At 39.2% G+C, this 27,785-nt stretch overlaps 2 protein-coding genes across 11 annotated transcripts in view; one reads left to right on the forward strand and one right to left on the reverse strand.

Moving 5' to 3' along the window:
• Window positions 1–1,918: 1,918 nt before the first annotated feature.
• On the reverse strand, window positions 1,919–6,006 carry LOC111329318 (uncharacterized). Its single transcript, XM_022933981.2, has 2 exons — window positions 5,695–6,006; window positions 1,919–2,724 (listed from the first exon to the last, which is right to left on the reverse strand). The coding sequence occupies exons 1-2, from the start codon at window positions 5,874–5,876 to the stop codon at window positions 2,319–2,321; spliced, it is 588 nt and encodes a 195-aa protein (XP_022789716.1). The 5' UTR covers window positions 5,877–6,006; the 3' UTR covers window positions 1,919–2,318.
• Window positions 6,007–6,307: 301 nt separating this feature from the next.
• Window positions 6,308–27,785, forward strand: part of LOC111329319 (uncharacterized) — a 32,437-nt gene continuing 10,959 nt past the window's right edge. For 5 of the 10 annotated variants that reach the window (XM_088743195.1, XM_088743196.1, XM_088743197.1 and 2 more), the window contains exons 1-2: window positions 6,308–12,164; window positions 12,708–13,059. In XM_088743195.1, the coding sequence (XP_088599321.1) occupies window positions 12,772–13,059 (288 nt within the window). In that variant the 5' untranslated portion in view covers window positions 6,308–12,164; window positions 12,708–12,771. Of the gene's footprint in view, window positions 12,165–12,707; window positions 13,060–19,640; window positions 20,872–25,858; window positions 26,016–27,785 lie in introns of those variants that run through there. The other 5 variants (XR_015994656.1, XR_015994657.1, XM_088743194.1 and 2 more) reach the window with 4 other exon arrangements.

Raw genomic sequence — 27,785 nt, forward strand, 5'->3', positions numbered from 1 at the left:
AAAAAAAGGTTCAGAACAGACCCACATTTTGGTAATAAGGTGGACAATTATTCAATCTTGAAACTTATCTTAAGTTTTTGAAAACAAAATAACAAAACAAAGCAAAAAACACTTGGAGACTCTGCAGTAGCAAAGTTCCACCATGATTTACTTACAGCAAGGGGTGACACAATTTCCAGAGTTTCTCAAGATTGACAAACAAATCATAAACATCCGTCCTCTTCACCAGTATCAGCTTCTTTATTGAGAAAATTTCTGTAACCGCTGTAAGCTCTTGGTTGGAAAAGTAAGCAAGAAAGGCTGCCAAACAGGCCCAGAATATGACTTTAACCACCATTATTTTGCACGATCCTTTGTTCAGGGATTGTCATGCTACAAGGCCTTCAGAAGTACTGTACTTAGGAGCACAACCATTTCAGTGCAAGGCACTAGTAAATTGTGATGAAATTTTGTGGGCCGAGGCCAGGAACGTTTTCGATAATTGAGTCAGTTTGCTAGACATAACGTCTCGTAGTCACGTTCGACGCACTAAAAACTACTATAAAACGAATACAAGAATTGTAAAAACGTGTAAAATGGTATATAAAAAGTCACTTGTAACAATGTAGCGGAATTCCAAATCGATTTCGATCAATTACGATCCTCATCAGTAGTACTCCGCCATGTTTAAAATACTCATAATTATTTATGAGTATTTTAAACATGGCGGAGTACTACTGATGAGGATCGTAATTGATCGAAATCGATTTGGAATTCCGCTACATTGTTACAAGTGACTTTTTATATACCATTTTACACGTTTTTACAATTCTTGTATTCGTTTTATAGTAGTTTTTAGTGCGTCGAACGTGACTACGAGACGTTATGTCTAGCAAACTGACTCAAGCACTAGTAAATGTTTCAAGATTAAAGATTGGCACATGCAGTTTGTGGTCAAAGTACATTAGTGGGAAAATCTGAACAGGCTCTAAACTTTCGAGTTTCAATCATTATGATAAATGTGAAGGTGTGGTCTGATCGTTCGGGTGAGTGTAGTCCTGAGAAGGACTGTTGTTGGTGGTAGTGACTGACGTTTCGACAACCTGTGCGGAAGTCATCATCAGAGTCAAGTGATCTTTCTCAGGACTACACTCAACCGGACGATCAGACTACACCTTCACATGTTACCCCCGGGTTCAAACCATTTACTGCATTATGATAAATATTCAAATTAGAGGAAAAAGCATTCATGACTGATTACACTGAGCCAAACATTTGCTTTTCTTGCGCAAACGTAAAATCAAAGCAGATTATTCCAAAATATACTAATAAATCCAAAGGCAGCTTGAAAAATAAGATCAGCTCATTTTACTATTATTCCTCAAAAGTTTATAATTATGTTAAAATTCTTGGGGATTTAATCATCTGAAATGCTTTGGAAAATTTGTGCATTGCTTCGTTAGGATACAAATAAACAAGCAAACCTTGAAACTGATGGGTCAATCAGTTTGAAGCAACAACATCCTCTCAAGCATTTAAATTATCGAAGATTGGTTTGTTCAAATTCCTGCCCCTTGGCATGAAAACTGCATTGAAATGCCTTACCCTAGTGCTGGATTTGATGTTCAAGTGCCCCTTCCAATAAGATGTTCAAAAAGTTAGAAAATTAAAAAAAGGCATGTGGTCCAAAGGGCCTTGAATGGTCTTAAATCAAAACTGTTATGTTTCACGGCAGAGGTTGCTTATAATCTCGAGTAGATTCTGTTAGTTGTGGGAACAAATCAATTTTCCATCTCCTCCTCCAAATATAGTTTTTAAACTTATGTAAATTAAGCCAGTGAGGCCAGTGAGGCCAGTGATGTAACATCAGGATCATGGCAACATGTGTCTTTTATGATGTTGCCCTTTTTACCTCTGACAGAAGGAATGTTTCTAAAACTCGAGTTGGTAAAAGACACAACTTTATTAATAAAACTATGTTGCACATCTTTTTCTTTGCAATACAGATTAATTTCGCGACCGTTTGCTCACTAGGACCTTATGCGCTTAAAGCAAATTATCAAAAATTGATTTAATCATACACGTACATCACACTATCAGCAGCAACCTATGTATAGTCTCCTCTCCCAGCTATTCTTTGTCTCGGGATCCCTGTGTCTCCCTCCCCACAAACACAGGGATCCCGAGACAAAGAATGGCTGCGAGAGGAGACTACCACCTATGGAAAAGGTTAATAAAATCCTTATGATGTAACACCTAGTGAAATATGAAAGTGTTCAGGCAAACCATGGAATATTATTGAACAGAGATTACTCTAAAAGAATGCTCTTAGTTACTAGCTACTTGTCATGATTTGATTTTTTACTTTCCTTCAAGAAATGCTGTATCATATTTTCAACCAAGTTATTGTGTACTCCAAAGGCTACCTTCTTGGAATATCGTAACAAAATACGAAAGGAAGTGCCCTCAAAGTGTTCTTCTATTGAGGTGATTACATCTTTTTCATTACCATTTGTGTAATCAGCCATCTTCCACATCTGTTTTATCTTGAAATAACCACCCATCAGTGAGGCTCTGCTCTCAATGATTGCATTTTCCTCTACAACGGTCAAATTCACAGGAAAAATGATGATTTGCCTGGTTTCAAAGAACCCTAATGAAATGACTGGTGCCTCATGAAAAACATACTGAACAGTTTTTGTTCCATCTCTTCCATGTACTGTGGTTACATTGGTAATACCAACACTGAAATTGAAGGAAAAAACCATGCTGATTACTTGTAGATACATGACAGAAGAAGAGTCAACACTCTATCCTCAGCACAGTTTTGAAGTCTGAGGGCTGACTGAAGTCCTTATAAACTCCCATGAGTGACCAAGAAATCATCTCTCCTTACAATATTAATACAAAATCAAGCAGACAAGCAATGAGAATAAAGAAAATATCAATCAGAGGATTATTAGTGGATCCAATACCAAATTCACCCAACTAACATCATAAGAATTGTATGGCAGACAGTAAGGAGAATTACTGACAAGATCTTGTGAGTGATAGGGTTAAATTTGAATGGGAGAGAACTGTTGACAATCTGAGCCAGCCCTCATTCCAGGACCCTCTTACCATCAGATGGCACTAGTTATCCTCTAGAGATAACTTCCACTCTAGGTGTGGAAACATCAGTCAGTAGGGAGCTGGAGAAAATGTCACCAGTAGAATGCAATTCTGTCCTTTAAACTTTGCAGCTTGTTCAATACGTCAGATTAAAGTGGACTCTCCCCCATATCCGACAGAGGAATATTCCATGTCATGTAAACAGATGTGACATCAAATGAAAAGGGTTCAGTGTGCTCTTCAGCCTAATTACCCACCTTGCACCAGCATTAATATCCTTGCCCATCAAGTGGGTTTTAGTTATTTATCTTATTCATATGAAAGAAACATTAGTTGCACAAGCCTTTGCATGACTCCTGCTCTACTCATGCATCTTCCACTTGGATAAAAGAATTCAATTGGCCCGCGCACCTCCATGCGAATTATTTGGGCCTTACATCCCTGTCAGTTTCCATTTCATGAAGTGACTAGTAGTACTACTTCTCCTAAGGGATGGGATGCTACTCTCTAACATATTACCCACGCACTCTACTGTACACAGCAGTTTTCCCGTACCCTAATTTACTCCTGGGTGGAGAGGTGCACTGTGTGAGTATAAATTTCAATATCTTGCCCAAGGACATTGCACAATGACATTGGCAGCACTCGAACCTGTCATCCAATGTAATATGTAGACCTCCCACCGGCAAGTAAAGCTGTTTGGCGCGACACTAATTCAGACTTTTCGAAGGGTAGCCTGCAGAACAAGCGTATTTTTTTTTCCGCTTTCCAAGCGAATGGAGTCGAGCGCTAGGCGAACGCGAAGCACACGTCACCGCATGGGTAAGAGCAAAAAAATAATTTTGTGCTTCTCCCATCCCGCGTGACTCATACTTCGTGCTTGCCTCCGCACGACTGAAAACGCAAAAGGCAAGATTTCCATATAATCCCATACATTAATTATGCATAGAGCATTGCAAAGAAACCTTTATATTTAGTCTTTATGAAGTGGAATGCATAAACAATGTATGGGGTTATACGGAAATCTTTTCCAGTATACCGTTGCATCTCTCTCTAAGTTTTTATTTCACTAGTTGAACCACAGGCAACCCAAGCTCACTACTAGAAATGCGGACGTGACTCTTACAGTGTTGCGCAACGTCATATTTTTAAAGCGGTCAGTGCAAAGCGCAGACTGCGGACTGCAGACTGCAGACCGGGAATAAAATGCAGTCTGCGGACTGCAGACCAGGGTTAAAATGCAGACTGAGGGTAAAATATTAATAATAAAAAACAAGACTTGGGAGTGTTCCTACGCGTACCCGTAATTTTTTTTTCAAAATCCCGAAAACTCAAAACAAAAGGCGTTTATTCGCCGTAGTCAAACATACCATCAACCTCGAGCTCTTAAACTCCCCATTTTGTTGAACGAAGTTTCCCAGAAGCGCCCAAACTGATCGTAATGCTATGTATCTTACCTTTGTTTACAAGTCGGCCATTTTGAATTGTGCTTTCGCGAATAGGTCTAGGACCGAGTAACTCTTTCAGCGTTCAAATTCTACATATAGCCTTGGAAGACAAGGCAAGCAAAACACGACAGCACAAGAACAAGGCAAGGTAAACTTGTAGGTATCGAGCATAGTTTGTGAAAGACATTCAATCTTTGTACTCGACTTCAATGTATCAAGAGGTTTGTGAATTGAAATTGCTGAAAGGTGACGTGGGCTATACAAACACCAAAACTCATAACATGAAGCGGCCTTTGTATGTTTCGTGAGTCCTGACGTGACATTAGTTTACGGGTACGAACACTCTTTATCTCATCCTTAAGACTCGTTTTTTTTATTATTAATATTTTACCCCCAGACTGCACTTTACCCCTGGTCTGCAGTCTGCAGTCTGCATTTTACCCTCAGTCTGCATTTTACCCTCGGTCTGCAGTCTTCGTTTTACACTGACCGATTTATAAAGATTTGTATGTGATGTTATCGGTTTGCCTTAAAAGAGAGAAAAAAATGTCTCTTTTTGAAATAAAATTGACTTATCTTTTTGCCTTTTTATTTTCTTTGTTGATTACCAGCGTCTCAGGCCATTTTAAAGCGTTTTCGGCGAGTTAGCACTATTTTGGTGTTCAACTGCTAAAATAAAGCAGTTGAACACCAAAATAGAGCTAACTCGCCGAAATCGCTTCAAAATGGCCTGAGATGCTGGTAATCAACAAAGAAAACAACAAGGCAATATGGTAAGTCCTTTTTATTTCAAAACAAGACATTTTTTCTCTCTTTTAAGGCAAACCAATAACATCCCATACAAACCTTTATTAATATAAAAAAAATTGCGCAACACAGTAAGAGTCACGTCCGCTTTTTAGCAGTGAGGTTGGGCTGTCTGTGGTTGAACGGATTTCTGTGTAAGTCCCTACGTGATTAAACACTCGTTTCTTTGACTAAAAAAAAAGCAAAACAAAACAATGGAAAGAATAGATAACTGTCGGAATCTTTCAGATCTGTTCAGTGGATCAAACACATCTCTGACTCGTCAAACTGCATGGTGACCAAAGCGGCCTATACACTTAAATTAACCGAGATTCCTAATGCTCGATTTTCGGACTTAACAGCAACTTACCACAAGGAATGAAACTTCAAGAGGTAATCTGGATTGATCAACAAGTCAAAAACATCCTTCCTCTCGGCAGGTATAAGCTTTTGTATTGAAAAGCTTTCGGTGACCATTGCAAACTCTTGGGAGGCAAAGTAGCCGAGAACAGCCACCAAACATGACCAAACAACAATCTTTACCACGGCCATAATTGCCTGAATTGTACTTTCGTCGCACAGGAATGCTTTTCTAATGGAGATTAGGGAAGATTGCGTTACTTTCAAACGTGATAAGGTGGTAACAAGTGGTGAGGGACTCTGGAAGTAGGGCGCACTAACATAAATATATATTTAACAATTATTCGCCGAATGCGAGGTGAATATCGTCGAATAATCCCCGAGACGAAGTCCCACAATATTGTTAGGGAGCTTAAGCAAAGCACGACGGCGACAGAAATGAGGAGGTGAAAGAACAAAAGGTCTAAGTGGCAGAACAATAACTCAGCACATGCGTTTTAAAACTTTGTACATTTCCTAGCTGTCCTGTGCAAAACAACAACTTGAAATCACCAAAATTTGCGTCGTTCGCGAACGGGAACCGCGATGACAAATTATTTTCATTTCCATTTGGAACTCAACGCTACTTTTATACGTTCGGCTGAAGTTGAGGTGTGGCGCCGAATGAGAGGGTAAACACATGCAGCCATTTTTGAAATTCTAATTAGAAGTAGAAATTCATTTTTCAATCGAAGTCTTTCTTGGCGTTGCTGTCCTCACTGCGTAAGGTCCCTATTGTTGAAATAAGCGCACTCATTACCCATATGGAGATCACGACAATAACAACGCGCTTGTGAGTCACAAGCTAAAGAACCCACACACTCCTTGAAAAGAGTAGGGCACGCAGTGCCCGGTGTTGTGGTTTATCTTTGTGCAGTGCCTATCTTTGTGCAGTGCAGTGCCTAGGGTGAATTGGGGGGAGGGGTGGTGCCTCGCATGGACCTTGTGTTCCGTTCGCACTAACCCTTCCGGGTCTAGTCACACCCCCGGTAAATTCGTTGGAAAAAAAAAAAAAAAAAAAAAAAAAAAAAGAAGCTGCATGCTGGTATCTGAGGTGAAGATGAATAGCTAAGAACCTGTCTACACTTATAGCTAGAACACCAAAGAATGATGCGACTGTAAACAAAGATCCCAAAATAGTCTAGTCTTTGATATGTTGCAGCTCGGATTATTTAACTGTGACCACTTGATTAGAATGAAAGTGTGCAATGGTTGAACAAATAATTTGGATATATCAACAAAGTTGAAATGGTAAGTTGGCCACCGTAATGATTACAAAAGCTGACGTTTCGAGCGTTAGCCCTTCGTCGGAGCGAATAGAGGAATTGTGGGTTGTGTGTGCTTTTAAAGGCAGAAAATGGAGCTACCAACGTGGTGAACAAGTGTAAGGAAAGTTTTAACGACGTTAGTTTGGACGTTTTTGCTGAAAGGGGGGGTTTGAACCAGATTATCTGTCTTCCTTTTTTTTGAGCAGTCACGGGAACTAGGGGGTGAAGGTGTGGCTGGCTTGAAGTAGGAGAGATGGGTGTTATATCCGCTTGATTTCAGGGCGTCTTCGTATGTGGGCTTGGCCTTGTTGAAGACATCTTTGTTACAGGAGAGGTCACAGATACGCCGGTTAATAGGCTGTGGAAGGTGCTTGATGATGGAAGGAGGATGGTTGGATTTAGCATGGACGTAGAGGGGATCGTTATTGGGTTTTCTGTAAGGGAAGTGTGTTCCTTTCGTTTGGTTTAGTGAGACGTCGAGGAAGTTGACTGTTTTTAAGTCGGTGTTTATGGAGATTGAAAGGCCGTATTGTTTGAAATGGACTGATGTTGTTTTTCTAAGGCGGTCCGCCTCCGGGCCTGATGCGTTCTTTAGTAAGGCTAGGCCGTCGTCTCTGTAGAGGCCGATGTTGGTGTTAACCTGTTTTTTTGCTGAGGGTGTCGAGGATGAAAAGACCTACGAGTTCACATATCGCGGCACTATCGTAGCTCCCCATTGTGACGTCGAATATGTCATTTGTTTTCTTTTTCCAGGCGGTGTGGTGGTTGAAGAGGAGGGATTTACGGCAGTGCGTGATGATGTTGATGTCTTGATCGGTGATCGTGGTGAAGGTTTTGGCGTAGTTGATGGCGTCGAGGAGGAGGGTTTCTGTGATCGAAGGGTAAAAGTTGTCTATATCGAAGACAGTGAACGAATGCTTATGTTTGTCGGGGATGCTGTCGAACCATTTAATGACGTCCATACAGTTTTCCTGCTGGTTCAAGGAAGTTTGCTGACGGATGCGGCTGTTTATATTATCGAGGATGCGCTTTCTTACTTTCCCGAGGTCATTCCTCGCGGGGTTGATCAATCAGCATGTGGGTTTGTTAGGAAAGTTTTCCTTGTGATCTTTTAATGTAATGAATGCTTGTTTAGTTGAGAAGCGTTCTGTGCTATCCTCGATGTTGAGGTCAGTGGCTATTTGTTTAGCTTCTTGACTGATAGAGTTGAGCGCATCGGTATTTGCCTTACGATAAGTCGAAGAGACATTGTTGGCTAAGAGTGTGTCGTGAAGGGGTTTGTCGAGCTCGTAGAATTTTCTGGTCTTGTCGGCCGGGATGAAGACTTTGGGCGAGTTGTTGATCTTTTTTATGTCTTCGTTTAGTTGGTTCTGGAACTTATCGGAGACTTTCCTGAATTTAGTGTTATTCACCATGTTTAAGAGCTCGGCTTCGAAGTTGACCATGTCTTCAATCTGTTGCGGGCATTTTCTATAATTAAAGCCAAATTTATCGTCAAATTATGGCCCTAACATTGAAAGCGAAGGGGTTGCTGAGGTCAAGGGATGTTTTAAATGTAATAGAACAAGATGCGATCTTTGTCGCAACTTCTTGGTTGAATCTAATTCCTTTTTAAGTTTTCAAACAGGCAAGAGTTACAAGATACGATCGAAACTTTCCTGTGATTCAAAGGACATAATTTATTTGGCTTCGTGCAAGAAATGTCGCCTACAATACATTGGTTCCACAACAAATGACGTTAGAGTTAGATTTCGCAACCACAAGTCCGCTATGGTCACTAAGAAAAAGACCTGTGAAGTAGCGGTACATTTCAACAAAACACCACACGATTTAAGCGATTTCTCATTCCAATGCATTGATCAAGTGCAGGCGACAGTAAACAATTCAGGTAACATCGAGAAACTTCTAATTACCAAAGAAGCATATTGGAGCGCACAGTTGTTCTCTCTGGCACCCTTCGGTTTGAATAAGCGCCAGGAATTTCACTCCAAAAAAAAGAATAAACTATAATTAATGCGGAGAATTTTTTCAAATTGGGCGGGCATCAAAGGTCCCAGTCTCAGCGTTGATGGGGAATTTTAGCACAATTCCCGCCTTTCAAGTCAACGCTGGTTCCTTAACATTTTCAGTGGATTCGACAACTTTTCCATTTCTTTTTATTGTGATAATTTTTCGCGTAGTAATTACTGTTTTTGTTTACATGCGTCATCACGCCCTATATAAATCTATTTAAGGAATTTGTAAGTCATTGTATCAACTGATGAAGGTCTCGGACCGAAACGTTTTTATTAAACTTTCTTAGACTTTTTATTTGAGTATATATTTTTCTTAGCTCGAAGTTGTTCGTTCTCGTGTACTACAATATTTTTCATATATACACTGATTTCTTTTGACTCGCGCAATAGACTTCGCTGAAACGGAAAAACTTCCCGCTATCTAATTTGTAAGTTACTTGCTAAAAACGGGCAGGGAACTGGAGAAGTGTTTACCAAAAGAAAACAGTTTCTTGCTAGTTAATTTTTGTGGCCACTGCCTCACATGGGTGGCAAAGCCACATATGTTGTCAAGATAAATGAATGAGTGAGTGAGTGAGTGAGTATTACATGAGAATTTCGACTTTGACCCAATTTTGACCAATGGTTCCAAGTGCTATTGTTTTTTTCGGAGTATCTTTTAGCTTGACATTCGCATTCGATACACAGATGAGTTCTCTCCTTTTGTGATTTCTGGATTATAGCCTCTTACACAGCGTTCTCAGTTCTTCCCGTGACACCATGGAAGACAAGAGAAAGCGATAAAAACATCTCTCAATCATTTCAGAATTGTGCAAGATTTAAAACAGTAGTTTTCCTTGCAGAAATATCTAAATTGGCGTGATCGGTGCATCATAAAACATTGTCTTTAAAGATAGAGAACTTTAAAGTCTAAATCAGCAAAATATGTAGATCCGACGCTATAATCTTCTAGTTCTTGCCGTACGTGACACTAGAACTGACGACGATGAACATCTCAAAACAATTTCACAGTGGCATCCTTCGACGCATGATTGAAATCAAAACTTCCCCTTGGTAAAATATCGTAATTAATAGACATGATCTGTACATTACGTAAACTTTGACGAAATTTTTTTCTTTGAAAAGAGAGCATTTTACTGTTTGAGTCAGCGACTTTGGCCGAGATAGGCCGCTAAATTTGCGAAGCGAGAAGCGAGAAGCTGGATGATGGAACGGTGGATCGGTGGAATGGTGTAATGTCCTGAGACGCGAAATAACGCGGAATATCCCAAAACACAAGTCCCAGAAATGGAATTGAAGGAAAATAAAACAATATAATTATCTCCAATTAACAGGCAAAATTAAAATAAGCATAGATAATCATTGTTGGAGCCCAAAGGAAAGAAATCATAAGCCTTTCGAGCTAGTCCCTTCAAATTATTATTATATTACTATTTGTATCATTAGTATCATTGTAAATATTATTCTTTGCTACCATTTAATTATTGGTCGAATTTCAATTGGATAGTATATTCTTTAGTCATCTTTCCCTTGTGGAACAGGGTACTCATAAACATATGGATGGGGTGGGTTTTCTGTTTCGCATGTGAGACAAGTATTCTGCAAAACCACCTTCTTGCGTCATTATACAAACTCTGGTTCTTTTCAATGCTACAAAAGGTGTGCTATACTAGTAGCCACGTGCAGTCTGTGACAGTTTATTTTATTTTATAATGTAGTACACATTGAACAACGAAGTTTAATGCGTCTACTCGGCCAACAGGGTTTTTAGTTTTGATATGAATTTAACATGTAAAAAATTATTCTTAAATAAAAATTGGATTCTCACGAGTCTTCGCCCTGAAATCGAGCTTTAAACTTCCGCTTTGGCCACGCCCATTAAAGGTGACCGTGAGTCGGGGCAAAAAAGAGATTGGGTTCAGAATGGGTCGTGACGTCAAGTCAGGAACGCGCCAAATCCTGCCAGTGGTTCATTTCACTGTGTTTTTTTTCAGTATGGTAAAGAGTTTTCGGCGACATAAATACGCCCAATAGATGTGTTGTAAAAGTACTGAAGTGACGTCACTCACACCAATCTTCCCTTACGCGGTCAACTTCATTGGGCGTGGCCGAAGCGGGAACTTTAAAGCTCGATTTTAGGGTGAAGAGGTGTCAGAATCAAATTTTTTTTTTTTTTGAGAATACTTTTTTACAGGTTAAAGAGATACCAAAACAATAAAAATCCTGTTGGCCGTATAGACACTTTAACATCCCTCTTCTTCGTTACGCAGAAAAAAAATTATGGTTGTGTAAGAATCGTTTCCTACGAAATAAGTAAAAACGTAGGGTGTTTATTTTGAAGTGATAGAATTTGGGACTCCTATAATAAACGTTAAATCCGTGAGTACCACTGTAAAACGCCTTCAAATGAAATGCAATATAACTTTGTGACATATAAACTAAGACAAGTATTATCTTAGGTGATTTTTTGTTTATCACACTTCAATCAGAAAGTGACTCTCGATCTTCACATGTCTTTACATCTGTCACTACCCTCTTAATCATTTTATATTTTAAGCTTGACGATCTGAATGTTCTTGAGAATTAGTCTCACCTTTGTAGAAAAGCTTTTTTTATAGAATTATACATATTACTAAATTCAGACATTTTAATTATTTGACAGTTTACCTTTTTTAGATATTTTACTTAAGCTTAAACTTTAATAGATCATTTTTCTGTTGTACATGTGGGACACCTTCAGCTTTGCTTCGCTCTGGGATTGGTCCAAAAAACTGTCACCACGCTTTCAGCCAATCAGATAAAAAACTTCAGCCAGCTGCGACTTTGTCACTCGAATTTTTCAGCACTTGATGCAGTTTGCCTGTTTTTTCCTTTGAGATTTCATCGATTGATGATGCTTTCAACCTTTGTTGTGGCTTGTTGTTGTGTTTACTTCCCTCGCGGTTTCTCGACACCCAATTAAGAACTGCGCATGCTCGAGCTCTTACTGAGTTCATTAATCCTCGCATCTTGTTTGTGCTTTCCAGAAGCAACAGATGTTTGTAGACTGGCGAACTTTCGGAAAACCGCTCTAAGCTCTGCCCAGTTGGTTTATTTGTTTGTTGATATATATTTTGAGGGGATTATGAGAATTTCACAAAATTCAGAAATTCAGAACTGTAAGAAATATATTTATATTTATTGTGAGATTGCAAGCATCTCGGAAACCATATGGTTTCCGAGATGCTCGCAATCTCCTTTTCCATCATTTCCTTCTGCTTCGAAGTCTATCGTCAAAAATATGTATATTTATCTCGCCTATAAGTTTCATCGTGAACTTATATCGCTGGCGAAACTGCCAATTAGTATACATCCTATTTGGCTACAGAGTGTAGGTTGCACGATTGCCACACTCTAAAATTATTTTTTATTTCTTGCTGTCATTCTAGTTTAAAGTGGAGGCTGGTCGCTTGAGGTGAACAAGTAAAAAAAATTTGCATAAGTTCTCAAAACTGAGCTTCGGAGTAAAAATGAAAGTACCTTGATATATTTAATATACTAAAATTGAATATTCCGAAAGCAACGCCCCACGTTACTTTCTTTCTTCAAAAAAAACCTATTTCACAGCCTGATCGTTTTCCGATACAACTAGGTGACATTTGTTTCAATCGTTTGTCCATTTGTGTTAACCAAGAAGTCCTTACTTTTAATTTTTATACCAGGAGAAACTCTCCAGAGCGTCTTTGTGACTTCATCATTCGCTTATTTGTGACTGCTGCAATAACTATGGGCTCTGGCCACACCAGATGTTCTGTCACTTTCGCTTTCACTACTGGAGGAGAGACGGTCAATGGCCAAGCCCTATTTGCATACACTTTTGACATGACGGGGCAATTCAGTTGTTGGTTTGAATGTCAGCAAAATTGCCGGTGCGTTTCTTTCAACTTTCTAACAAGTGTAGGAAGAAACAACTGCCAACTGAACGAGAAAAAAACCAAATTTCAGGGGCCTGGTTCGATGAAGGCACCGCACGGATCTCAGTCTTATGATCGTGTGGCCGGCTACGGAGTTCAGGTACCAAGTACTTTTTCATTACGTCTGAGCTGACATGGGTTCGATTACCAGACGCTGTTAGGGAAGGAGCGCGGGCTCCAGTTACCGAACAGCGGCTGGTAATCGAGCCTATGTTAAGTTAAGCTCAGACGAGCGTGGGAAAACGCAAGGCGGGTGCGAAAAAAGCGTGAAGAGTAAGTTACGCGTGAGAGAACGAGCGCAAAAGATATGATGCGCATACCGTAGTCTTTTAGCAACAGTCTCTTCTCGGGAAGGGACGAAAAATACCAGACTCGAGAGAGCGGCGGAAATCGAGCCCAAACTTAACATTTTCCCTCAAAATGGCGGTAATTTTAAGCTTCGACGAGAATTGCATATGGATCGTGAATTCTGCGGGATAGGCGTCGATTTCTTTGCGTTTTCAGGCGAGCATAGCAAAACGCAAGGCAGGTGCGAAGAAAGTGTGAAGAGTAAGTTACGCGTGAGAGAACGAGCGCAAAAATATGATGCGTATACCGTAGTCTTTTACATACTCGCCCTCTTGCGCGTGTATCGCCCCTCGCACCTTTCTCGCGCTCGTCCCGCGCTCGTCTCGCGCTTGCCTGCGAAAAACACAAGAAAAGAAAAAGCGTGTTCCACAGGCTGGTTGAATTGCCTATGAATTTTTGCAATTTTTTAATTTTCATGCATGACGCTTCTAAGAGTATTGCTCCCCTCTTTCAATGTCCATCGTAAGAAAATTTGCTGTTGCCCTTTTACACTCCTGGGTGGATATAGAGACTCTCTGGGCATAAATTGTCTCACAAAAGAAGCATGAACAAGGTTCAAACCTGGAGCCCGTTTCTCGATAGACCCGGTAATTATCGATCTCAAAATGTGCTGGTATCCGCCGGTCGTGAATACATTCAAGATCGAGATATCAATAACTTTTATTATCAAACAAAAGAAATATAAGTAAATAATATAGAAACTATCGGCTTTTAAGTTAAGATTTTGAAATATGGCTTCGGACCCGTTAAGTTATCGTAGTTTAAGTCTTTTCTTCGGTACATCTTATGGCCAGAAAAGCTGTAATTTCATTGAAATCTCTCGGGGTAGTCGCACAATGATGTTGTCCTGTAACAGAAACAGGATTAATTCAGCACTCACACAGCTACTTTTCACAGCTTTGCATTGATCCATAGCTTGTATTTATTGGCGTTCCTATTAGTTGCTCCTTCATGGTTAGTTTCGATCGTTGCAGGGAATAGAACAAAAATTGCTGGAGATTTTGCGTCACCGTGTTTAAATTGAGAAGGTCCTTTTTAATTTACCTCTGTAAACGAGAAAGAAAGATGAAAATTAATGGACGTCAATCAGTCGGGACTTTGTCGCCTTATTCTACTCAATAAGAGAAAGGAGTATGATGAGGATGAGTTGAGAGTAAATTTTGTGTATTGGTTAGGTTTTCTTCTGGTGCAGCGAGAATACTATGGCGAGAATGTGTAGGAAGACCGTTGAATTGTTTTCAGGTTTATGAATTGGGTCTGAGGAGTAGCACTAAGAAAAAACAAATTTGGTCTTATTCCTGAAAGTTACACTAAGAGCTCGACATCATGCGTGGTACGAATCGATTAATCTTCGCAGAGTTTCGTTTGGTTGGCCTCTTGAAGGTGGCTTTTAGGTTATTTCTTTCCAGCGTTAGAGATTAGGGAGTGGTTGGAGAATTCACAACTTTGTTATTGTCATCATAATTTCCTATCTAATTCATAATCACCAGTGAGGGTTAGATGTACAAAATGTGTTTTCTATCACAGTTTAAAGACCAAGTCATGTTTCTGAGTTACTTTTCCTTACCAACCCGCACTATGTATTCTCTCATTCTTATAATCTCTTCGAGAACTTGTATTTCTATCTCTGTTTCTCGGAAAGAAAAGAACACGAGAGGATAAAAGGAGAAGGGAGAAAAACCAAATTGAAACATTCATCTCTAATATCTTTTCTTTTTTCGTTCATTTCGTGCTTTTCATTCTGATCTTTTTTCACATTGATGCGTAAATTATTACACCTGATAATTTGCAGTTATGGGTTAAATGAGTGCAAAAGGGACTTACCTCGAACGCTGACCAAAGCCTCCATCATCCTGATTTTGAAACCAAATATATAAAATATATGAAATATGCAAATGTACATGTGAAATATGCACTAGCAACCAGGTTTTTTAACCTTCCGACTTACGTTGTACATAGAAATCATCTCACTTTTTGACTCAGTTTGAGCTGAAATGAACGTTGATTTTTTATTGTCAAAATATATTACATTTAGACATTTTACCTATTAAACATTTCATCGTTAAAGCTTGACGATCTGAATCTTGAGAAAACGTTATGACTCATCCTTTTAGAAAACCTTTCGTATAGAGTTACATATTTTGTTACATTTAGACATTTACCTATTTGACATTCTATCTTTTAGACATTTTCCTTAAGCTTGTAAGAGGAATTTTTCTTCATGATGTGTCAGAGTTTAATTGAATTCAGTTCTTATACATTGTAAAGCGCAACTGGACATTGTAACATCTAAATTTTTAATTTCTTTTAAATTTTTTAATTTAATTTTAATCTATTCGCCACGGGAATGGCAGCAGAAAGGAACAGAACTTTCGTACCAATTGACACCTAACCCCAAATTCTCAGTAAACAGTAATCTCGTGAGTGGGTTCTTTAACGTCCCCCGCCTAACCAAATGAACTAATTAATAGATGCAGGAGATGGGATCTACGGTCTATTCGTCCTTATCCGAGAAGATTAGAATGTCTATCCATTTCTTGATATTATAGAAAGGTAGCACATTCTTTTCAGTTAATTTAAGACCTTGGGTGTTGGTCCGGCCGGGCTTGAACCCTCGACCTCCCGCACAACAGTCTCGGCTGGCACTCTAACCGGGAGGCGGTATGATAAAGTGTCAGTTTACTCCATTTCATTTACGTCTAAGTGGTATGTAGGACAGCAACGTGCTCCTTCCAAATCTACCGGTCCTTTTAATTTGGAGACCTGTCATACTATTGTAGGGTGGCAATAGCTAATGTATAAGGCTGTGAGGCAGTTTATCAATCGTTCATTCTCCATACAGTAAACGCTACGCACTGCATTAGAACTTGTTTACGAAAATTAAAACAGGGCTAACTGAATTACCGTAAAGTACTACGTCCAACTGTGCATAAAGATGAAATATCCTTCAGATGGAAAAAAACTTTTATGTTGGGAAAAAGGCGAACAGGAAGGTAATGTTACTGATTTCACATCAAATACATTACCTGTATATGCTGGATCGATCGATGAACTTTAAAATGGCTCTTTACTTGCTATCATTTCACAGTTATGGGTCTATTTTAACACTTATCCTAATAAATTGTCCGACGAAACAAGAATGGAGCTCTTGAAAAACTGTTCGTGAAGAATAACTTTAAAAATGTCAGATTTAATGAACGCTATATTTCAACCTTTCAAAATCTACTGGACTCCAGTAAAGGGAGGGTCGCTTACGATTTTGACCGAATTACCAGTGAATATTACTGATTGATGTCAGGCCCTGTTCAAACTGTGCCGGATAAACTGTTTAACAGAAAACACCATTTTTAGCTCCACCCGACGCATCCTATTCTCGCTGACTACGTATCCACAAGAAGAAGGAAAGTAGGGTGTGGGGGGAGGGGGGGCTTGAGGGAGTATGGTTTGTGAGTTTCACACGATCTCCTCTTTTATCATTTCCTTCTGCTTCGAAGTCTATTGTAAAAAAACATATGTTTATCTTGCCTAGTAGTCTCATCGTGAACGTTTATCGCTGGCGAAACTGCCAATTCATTAAGATACATCCTATTTGGTTACAGAGTACAGGTGGTATGATTCCCAAACTCTGGAATTACATTTAATTAGTTGTTATCACTCTGGTTTGAAGCAGAAGCTAGTCGCTTGAGGTGAACGAGGAAAACAATCGGCATAAGTTCAGACGTTGTCTCAAAACTGAACTTCGGATTAGAAATGTAGGTATCTTTATATTTTTTGTATACTGAAATCGAATATTCCGAAAGTAAAGTGGATCGTTACTTTCTTTCTTTAAAGTAACTTACTTCATAATCTGATCGTCTCCCGATGCAACTGACATTTGTTTCAATCAACTGTCCTTTTTATTAACTAGGAAAATCCGTACTTTTAATCCAATATATACCAGGAAAAACTCTCTGTATACAATTACAGGACGCAGTCGACCGTTCAATGCAATCCCGTCGGACTTAATCTCACGAATTTATGACGATCCACAAAGTTCGCGCGTTGCTAAGGAACAATCACTGGAGCGAAATAAGTTTGTGTTTGTTCGTCTGTTTGTTTGCTTTTTTAACTAGTTCAGATTATTTTAAGGTGTAGAGTGCGACCGTTCTTTGATCCTATGCAAATCTTCATATTTCGCCTATTGTACAACGTAAACATATACCTGTGACTGGACGTAAAGGACATCCTTAGAACGAAAACGAAATTTCGAACAGTGTAAAGGTTTTAATTTCATTGTGTTTCATTTCCCTTAATTTTTTTATACTTATTTTTTTAAAAAACTTTTTGGGTTCTGCACTATTGTATATTTTAAATGACTAATGGCAGTCACCTGACGAGTTTAGCCCCTCGGTAAGTTATTTTGAGTAGTCAGCTACTACATAATTTAAATAAAACAAAGTGTTTTGTATTACTAATTTTACAGTGCGAATTAAGTTGTTGTTGTCAAAAAGAAAAAAACCATAGTATCGATAATTTCAATATGGATGATGTTGAAGTCCTAAATGTAATAACTTTCCTAAATGCAATAAAGTGCTAATTGTAATAAAGTCCTAAATGCAATAACATTTGGTCCTAAATGTAATAAGCCTCTAATGCAATCGTTCGACTGCGCTAATGCGTTGGTGTTTTTGCGGACATCCACATTGAGGTGTTAAAGTGACAGCTGTTGCACCAAAAAATCCTCTGAACAGTATTTATGTCACATTGCGGGCTCGCTGATATAAACCAGTATCTTTTTACTTACGAGTCGCAAGTCGACTAGCATTGGCTGGAGACCGTTATACTGACAGCATCTAATGACCGCTGGCAAAACAATGAGCACGCTGACCAATACCTCCATATATTACTGGCTCAGACTCTTAAGTACAGTAGGTTTTGGAAAAATGTGATAACGGTATACTTGTGGGATCAGTGATGGAGGTACAAGTCATAAACCAATTTAAGAACTTGGACGAGGAAGTTTGCAGATTTGTAGGTCGGACAATTTGCGGGCTTGGATATAAATTTTTTGTCTTTACTTTTTAGACCAGACCTTGTTAGCATGCACATTTTGTTTCCTAATTCGGATCTTGACCGGCTCTCCAGAAAGTTATTGTTTTCAAATTGTCGAATATTTTCGTGGTTATGTGAATAGCGACGAGATTATTTTTCTCCCCAAGAGAAGATAATTGGGAACAATTGTGTTCTCTTGATCTTGAAATGCATGCAACAAATCCAACTAACAAAAAAAAGTACTGCGTGGTCCGCATAAAATTATGTACTCAGTGACTTACATTGAACAGGTGTAAATGAAAAGAAGCTGCTGACCAGCACATTCAAAAGGGTTATCTATGTGAAAGGTTGTTAATGATGTACCGATCCCCAAAAACTCACGCACGAATTTGTGCTTTTGCTTTCTCTGCGATGTGAGTAAAACTAATCGTGTGAGCCGTTTTTTAACGGTATACTAATTGATTTAAAGAAAAAAAGGAAACATGGTTTGCTCGACGCGCTGATCTCCTTAACGATCAAACATTAGATAAAAGAGCATAACCTGACTGAAATGGACTTTTCTTCAACTTAATCGGCACTATGAGAGTGACATGCACGTAAAGAGCAGAACTTTTCCGTTTCAAATTAGCTGGCAGTAACACAAAAGATTTGCTCATTAACGTTATATCGACTGGTTGAACTGACTTTGAAAACCTGATGATCATCGGATGGTACCGCACCCCAGCACGACTGCTGGAGAACAGTTTCTTCTGTTGCTGCCAGAAAAGGCTCATAAAAGGAGTGATTTTGTCATCAGTCTCATCAAAGATTTTAGCGAAGTCGTTGCTAAGTTCATGGTCCACTTCAATGTTTGTTTTGACAATTGCTGCTCACATTTCATTTAGCTCTTGCTCAAGTTCAGCACATTTCAGTCTTTGTTCATTAGATAAAAAAGCATAACCTGACTCTGAAACGGACTTTTCTTCAACTTAATGGGCACTATGAGAGTGACGTGCTCGTAAAGAGCAGAACTTTTCCGTTTCAAATTAGCTGGCAGTAACACAAAAGATTTGCTGATTAATGTTGTACAGTATTGACTGGTTGAACTGACTTTGAAAAGATTCTTGAGTTCGTATAGCAACAATTGATTGGTGATGATAAAAATAATAATAAGTGCGAAAAACATTTCACGAACCCGTGAAATATTTTCGAAAGTTTTCTTTGAGATGCGCATCGAATGTATTACGCTAATACTTGCTTTTATTTAACATAAGACTGAATATTTTAGTCGTTATGGTTTTAGCGTTACAAGCATTATTGCAGGATAGGTCTGTGGGCCATAAAGATGGTGCAAACTCCGAAGGGAACAGGAAACCCTCTGCTTTAGCAAACGACGTCTATGAAGCCCTGCTCGACCTTGTTGAATACGTGTAGCTGCCCTGCGATACTGGAGAGTCGGCGAAAGGATATCAGTCAAAGAACTGAGACCATGGTGATAAGGCACTGTATTACGAGGACGTCGAATGTTAAAATCATCAGAGGCGAACAAAGTAGAAGTTGAAGAATTTGAAAGGACGAAAGAATCTAGTGTGGGATGCTGGCTTTCTCTCTGTGGGACAATAAAGCCGAAAAGGCATAGTCAACGATGGTGATAAGCTAATAGATGTTTAGTTTGTTTTAGAAGTAGATATCGACTTATTTGGGGCGAGAAGGGATGTCGAATGTCACATTGCAATTCCTCTTCTTTCTTATTACAGTCGTAAGCGTGGAGCCTGGTGGTGACTAAGATTAGAAGCAGCTGGGGCGGTAGGTGCCGAGCATTCTGACTGTACAGCATAACTACACAACAATTGAAACCAGCGGTCAAACGTTGGGCATGTGCGAGTGGATCAATCTGGCCAGCCGCGCACAAATTCCTCGCGCAAAAGTTTCAACGAAAACATCAAGAATCAACCGCTGTTGCCAAATAAATACAAGAAAATTAATAGAAGTTTGCAAAAGAATGAAAAGAAGGGAAAAGAAAAACTGAAGACCTTTCAAACGCAGAACTTATTCAATTACTTTATCCTACTGTTTAAGCTTAACTATCAATCCACTTCTGCGCTTCTGAAGTACCGCAGTGACTCACTCGCTTGTGTGGTTGATCGTAACGTTTGGACAAGGTCTGCCAAGAAGTCGCAGAAAGCAGTAGAAGGGCTAGACAGTCAAAACAAAGAAAAAGTTTAAACGACCCTCTGGGTTTATTGTGCTACAAAACACAGCTGGCTCTCTTTCTCGATTCTCAAAATAAAAAAAATCATTCTTGATTCTTATCAGAGCGAAATCTTTTTGCTTTAAGGATAATTATAACATAACCAAAGTACAGCTCGCGCTCTGATTGGTCAATTTAGCGTCCCCCATTTGCCCATGAGTGTACGCTGCTGACATGAGCAAATGCAAAGACTATTTTTCCGCTTGTTTTTTTCTGGTCGCGTAAGATTTGTTAAATAAAAGGGAACTCTTTAGCAACAATGTGTTAATGTTATGTTATAAAACAAATGGTAAACACCACAGCGTACACTATTGAGTTATAGATGCAATTGGAAGGTTTGCTAAGCACTTAAGAAGCTAGAGTCGCTCTCGGCTATCGCCTCGAGCGACTCTTACGCTTCTTTCGTGCTTAGCAACCTCCCGCGTGCATCCATAACTCAATAGTGTACGCTGTGGTGTTTACCATTTGTTAAAACTAGCGTAATTCGAAGTCATTTACCGTCGTTTCTATTAATTCTGGCTGATTTTCTCACGCTGAAATTATCATACACGATCAATAGAATACATAATTTCAACTGATACTGTTTATCTGAAGAAGAATACCTTCCCTACCTTCGAAAAAATCCGTTCAAAACATCAGGAACATTAATTTAGCGTACGGTGCTTATTTACCCCGATGGTGACCCAGTGTCGAAAACGTTTGGTTTTTACTTTTCAATAAATTTTTGCTTTGTAAACGGCTCATTTTAAAAACCGTGCTAAGATTGAAAGGTTTTAAAGTAATTTTTTTCTTTGAATTTCTGTCTGTTTGTTCTCAAGGTCATATTTCAGAGTATCCGGCGCGAATTGTGTAGTACCGCTAGGGATGATTTGTCCTACTTCAAACGGGAAATTTCCCTACTTAAGGCACATCACGCTACATTTACTCTTTCTCAAAAACAATAGAAGGACTCGGTCGGAGCGCAACCTCAGTCGCCTTCCTAACACTGAGAACAAGTTTCAGGATGAATTCCGTGATGTACTGGCGCATTTCCGATGTATAAATCATTACGCTAATCAGTCTCATTGTACGCCGCCAAGAAACTTGAATTTCAAGGTAGATATTTAACAAGACTAACCACCATTTAGATGCATTTTTCTTGACAGAACAAGAAAGATCGCTACATGTTGTCGCTTTCTGATCAATGTCCCTTGTTAGTCCCTTTTTAAACATCGCGGAAAAACAAGAAAAATATCGCCTTTTTGGCTCATCGGAAAACATCGCCTTTTTGGCTCATCGGTAAACATCGCCTTTTTGGCTCATCGCGGAAAAACGAACATTTTCCAACCTTTTTGCGCAGCCTAAGAAATATCCCTCAAAGTCTAACTTAAAGTACAGGCAAAGGGTTGAATTTAAGACCATTCGATTAATGAGTTTTAAGACTAAGGAAAGTACATATACTGCGGAACTTTTCAAAAGCCTTCAGCTACCAATATTCCTGCGTCATCACTTTCGATTTCTTCCAGCATAATGTCCACCACAGCTTGTGGTATATTTTAGAAAACGCTAAGGAGAAATTAAAATAAAGTTTCCTATATATTGAGAAGAAAATGCAAAGAATACGCCTTTATCTGCTGTCGATTAACGGGTTGTATCCCTGAACAGAGGCATTGTTGAAGTTTATGTAAATTCTGTTTGAAAACAGTTTCCGCTTCAGTTCTTTGACACGTCCTAGATTGTTCCTAGTCTGAATGGGCAAACAGCTCTTGTGGTAATATTAAATTACCTACATCGTTCGTTTACAACTGCCACAATGCTTCCGCAAATTCAGATTTGTCTTCTCAATAACTTCTTTAGGATCCCAAGGTTAAGAGTTTTCAGTTTTCATGTCTTTTAAATCTACATTAGTAAATGGTCAGACATGACAAATAATTTCGTCTCGTCCGTCTCGTCTCCATGTCTAATTGTAAACGTGGGGGTTTTCAAGGAAACGTGATTGGCTGTTTTTAATTGCCGTGATTCGTGATTGTAACAGTTAAAGGCGTGAACTGTGAATGATATGCCAGTCGCGATGCGTGAAACAAAGATACTATTTTCCGTTATCCGTTATTACTAAAAAGAAAACGCATTTTTTCCGCGAAAAATTACTTGCCGAACATATAAAATCTTTTCACCAAGCCTGTTCGGTCAAGATGGCCGGATTGGTCAGCGTTCTATTGTTTTAGGATCTTTCAATTTGATGCCAAAAGCGCAACAATACGTGTGAAGGTTTGTAGCCAATGCTTCTCGGCGTACATCTCAAGCAAAAAATAGGACCCTGATTAAAATCAGCGAGAGAGCCCACTCTACACCATGAATTGTGGTCAGAGGATTCTTTGGTGCAACAGTTGTCACTTTAACATCTCAATGTGGATGCACAAGCACAGTTAAACTAATGCATTGGAGGCTTATAACATTTAGGACCAAATGTTATTACATTTAGGACTTTATTAATACGGTGGCCCACAAGTGCACACCGAATTCAAAAACTCTACACCGAATTCCAAATGCCCACACCAAATTCAAATTGCTCACACCGAATTCTAAATCTCCACACCGAATTCTAAATCTACACGCCGAATTCAAATTGTTAACACCGATTTCTAAATCTCCACACCGAATTCTAAATCTCAACGCCGAATTCAAATTGCTCACACCGAATTTCAAAGATCTTGGAGACTGGACCGAGTATTTTTTCATCGAATTGGCATTGCTTTGGCCCTGGGCATTTCATATCAAACTCACGGGGTACAAAAAGTCTCTTACTGAATTTCGTGACCACACCCACTTCATTGGCCCACTCAAACCGAGTGCGATTTCTGGATGTTATATCATCTCACCGACTCTCTGTATAAAAAGTTAACAATGTACCATCGAAATATTGAACCATAATATCATGGCTTTCCATTTTGTGTATTTTCGTACTACAAAGTAAAGTTTTTCCCTCGTCATTTTCATCTTTTCCCGAGCGGGTCCGTCAAAATTAAGAAGGCGTTCGTGGTCAAAACAAGACCGAGAAGGAGTCTTGGGCGATTTCTCTCTTACGCAAGCGCAAATTGAAAATGTACCGCCAAAATCAAAGAGAGGAACAAATTTCCTTTGTTTTGATATGGAAATTGTCGAACAAGGAGCAGATTGAACCTCGTCAAATGGCTAGTCAAAACAGCCACACCTTCCTCCTTTTGCTCGTTTCCTGTTTTATAAGCGTGAAAGCAGTGGGAGAAGAATCGGGTAGCTCGGAAAGCGCTTCGGGTATTAATTTACCATCGTTTACTCACAAGATAAACAAGTAAGATTTGTAAAGTTATTTTCCGAAAGAGTCGGAATAAATACAGTTTTTTCAAGTTAGATTTCTGTTTTTACCCTAAACGTCGTCCAATAAATTTTTGTTGCAGCCTACTAATCTATACAATTTCGAAAGAAAATATTCAGATGCTTTACCGTCCCCGAAGGGTCTCCACTCATCAAAGCGTGTACTGTAGCCAATGTAGTGAATTTTCGGTCTCTTGTTGGGTTTGTCAACCGCCGTGACTTCAACATCATACAATTTTGTATCTTTTCTCTGTGAAATGACCTTTTTAACAGGGGTGTATGCTGAGTATTCGTTGCAGAATCGCTTTGGTTCTCTTATCTCTCTCTTTGGCTTGTCCGCCATTTTGAAAATTTGCTCAGGAGAGCATCTGGGTTAGCGGCCGCGCCAGGCTGGAACCGACAAAAACAAATGTCCATCGCAGAGTGGGGAAACAGTTTGATATGGTAGCCCATCTGCCGTTAGAATGTCTTTCGACATTTTCTGTAGGTGGTCAGGCAAGACCGCGGTTTCGATCCTAATCTTGTGGATCTCGTCAGTTGCCGATTAACTAAATAGACTGGTAGAGATTCGTTCTCGGTATCAGTCACACATGAGGTGTTTCACAACCATATCGCACTCGCTAGAAGGATCGAAAATGCTTTGTTTCTATTGGCTCTTATTTTAGGCTAATTGTGTGTACGTCTCCACGATCCTTTCCGTTGGGGCATAAGTTGTGTTTTTCGTACAGGCTAAGATGCAATATTTTAAGCAGATACTGCAATGTTTTTGGAGGGAGAGAGTTTCCTGCATTGGTTTAATGTTGTCCTTTATTGATTACTCTGTTTTTGGGGCAATATGTTGCTCACTTTTAAGTGAAATAGATGTTTTTGCATTTTATTGCTCAATGTTATTCATTCATGTGGATTCCATGGTACTTTTGCAAAAAACACAAAATAACTTCATACTCGTACCCCTCATTAAAGTAATACTTTATCGGTAGCTTTTCGAGATTAAGCTCAATACCGCAGTTGGAACAAAATCGGTTAATAGATATCGTTGCGCCACAGTCATCACATTTTAACGCTACTGTCCTAGTCGCCATTTTCTTTTCTCCACAATTCAATTCGATGAAACAGTACTCGGTCCAGTCTCCCAGATCTTTGGAATTCAGTGTGAGCAATTTGAATTCGGCGTTGAGATTTAGAATTCGGTGTGGAGATTTAGAATTCGGTGTGAGCAATTTGAGTTCGGCGTGGAGATTTAGAGTTCGGTGTGGAGATTTAGAATTCGGTGTGGAGATTTAGAATTCGGTGTGGAGATTTAGAATTCGGTGTGGAGATTTAGAATTCGGTGTGAAAATTTAGAATTCGGTGTGGAGATTTAGAATTCGGTGTGGAGATTTAGAATTCGGTGTGGAGATTTGGAATTCGGTGTGGAGATTTAGAATTCGATGTGGAGATTTAGAATTCGGTGTGGAGATTTAGAATTCGGTGTGGAGAGTTAGAGTTCGGTGTGGAGATTTAGAATTCGGTGTGGTGATTTAGAATTCGGTGTGGAGATTTAGAATTCGGTGTGGAGATTTTAAATTCGGTGTGCACTTGTGGGCCACCGTACATTTAGGACTTTAGGAAAGTTATTACATTTAGGACTTCAACAGATGACACAATTTGCTAGAAACATCTTTGATTCGACAGTGAAAAACCTCACATCGACGTGTCTTAGCAATCGCCAAGACACGTTTGATTACTTTTATTGTTTTCTTTTCTTGCTCGGCTGTCTGATGGCTATCCGCTTTATATTGTACACTTTATGTATTTTATATCTGTACACTTTATGTACTTTACTTTATTTGTACACTGCCCTGGAGTGTTTCCGCCGGTTACTTCCAACGCTAATACGTTATTCGACTCAAAACAAATTTTGCTGTATATCAAATATTGACCTACCGTACCTAAAACTGAATACCAATGACCAATGACATGTAACCATGTAATCCTAAACGTTGCATTCAAGCAAGAAACTTTTCATATCATCAGCCTTAGGGACAGTGAGCTTCGTTTCAGTCGTGGGAGTTTACACGAATTCGAAATCTTCGGGGAGACCTACCATTTTGGTAACTATACAGTCATATTCTAAAGTAAGTATTACGTTGAAAACGATTGTTTTAATTTCACAGTTAAGATTTCTTTAAGACAGGCAAGGCATACTCCAGATGTACAATAATTGTTTTGCAAGAACTGATATCGGATATATTAACTATGATTTTATTAAGAAGAAAAATCACGAAAAACCTTGATTTCAAACGACAATCGTCACCTAAACATATGGAGAGAACTTGAAAACGAAATGTGCTGGTAATCACAACCGATCTCAATCAATTCATTTTGGCTGAATGAAAAAACTTACAATTTTGCTCTGCTTTCACTAAACAGCGAAACAAGCTCCAGAATTTAATTCTTTTTGCCTCTGGCGTTTTGATTTCTTAAAGTGCTACTAAAACGAAATTTTCGTATCTGAAAGTTTTGCTCTAACCTGTAGTTTTGAATATGCTGATCATCATGAGATAATTTGCTTTGGCCAAAAAGAGGCGAAAGATATCTTTTTTAACCGTTCAAATCAAAAATTTTACACAAAACCATGTCCGGGCTCTGGTACCGAGCGAAATGGATTGATGACGTCACTGGTTGTGTTCACTCCGATAGCGTGGTTTATTTCACTCACGGTTTGTTTGTATTCGTGGGCGAAGGAGATGGCAGATATTGAAGTTTTGTCAAGTGAATCTTCTTCTGAACGAAGCGAAGTTGTCTCCAGTAGCGAAGAGGAAGATGGTGCCGTAAAAAAAAGGGGTTGACAGGCCTACACGACTCCCCAGCGTGTGTTTAGGGTAGCCTATTCAAAGTTTAGCCCTCGCGAGTATGTATTTGAGCGACCGCCCTCTTTTGTAAGATACGAGCGGCGGATTTTTGTATAGTTCGCTCAGTAGTGGTTGTGTTTCTATTAAATGCCAGTTTTTCATGAGAATTTGCTTTATGTGTGGCACTGAGTACGCACATGAGGGATTGCGTCTTTTTCGAATCGTTCGCCTTTGTAGATGTACAGCTATTTTTTTGACTGTCTCGATCGTTAAGTTGTCTTGATTGCTTTCAGCTTGCGCCACGCGCGCTGATTCGATCGTACTACAGTTCTTAGTGTTCAGTGTTCCAGCCTTTTTGGCTCGTTTTGTTTTGTTTTCTTTATTTCGGTATTTAAACGACCGATTTCACGTTCATAGAAGCACATGATCGCCTTTACTGTTTCTTGCTCCGCGTTGTTAAGGATTTGCTTTATCTCATTTTGTTAAATCCTCGTCTGCTCTTATTTTGGCCCTCGCCCTATATTGTAGGGATTCTGGGCATGTTCTGCTTGGCATTTGGTACAGAGGGATTTGTTCTGTTTTGGCCGCGCCAAGATGGCCGCCAATTTTGATCCCAGCCGGTCGACTTCGAATGGTTATAAATGTACTTTCCGCTATGCGTTGGCCCCAAAAAAGTACACAGCGTTTGCAAATAACGTTCAAACTCTATTATATTGCAAAAATCTCGGATATGAAAATTACGTTTCAATAGCACTTTAATGCTAACTTAGTAGCTGTCAAACTTTTCTATGCATACTTTAAAAATCAGTATTTCGAAAAACGTGGAAAGTTGAACAACGCTCTGATTGCTTATAGATGCTATCGAGAAGGTGAAATTTCAAATGTCTAGATTCATAACACTGACTTATTTTTATGATGCTGTAGAAAGTTTTAATAAGAATAAAAATAAGAATAATTATGATTATAATACTACCAGTGATGATCGAGACATGAAAAAATACAAAAGAAACTTTCAATTCTTTTCGTAAAAAATATTTTTAGAACGGTATTCAG

This window comes from Stylophora pistillata, chromosome 13 (genome assembly GCF_964205215.1).
Source record: "Stylophora pistillata chromosome 13, jaStyPist1.2, whole genome shotgun sequence".
Classification (NCBI taxonomy): Eukaryota; Metazoa; Cnidaria; class Anthozoa; order Scleractinia; family Pocilloporidae; genus Stylophora; species Stylophora pistillata.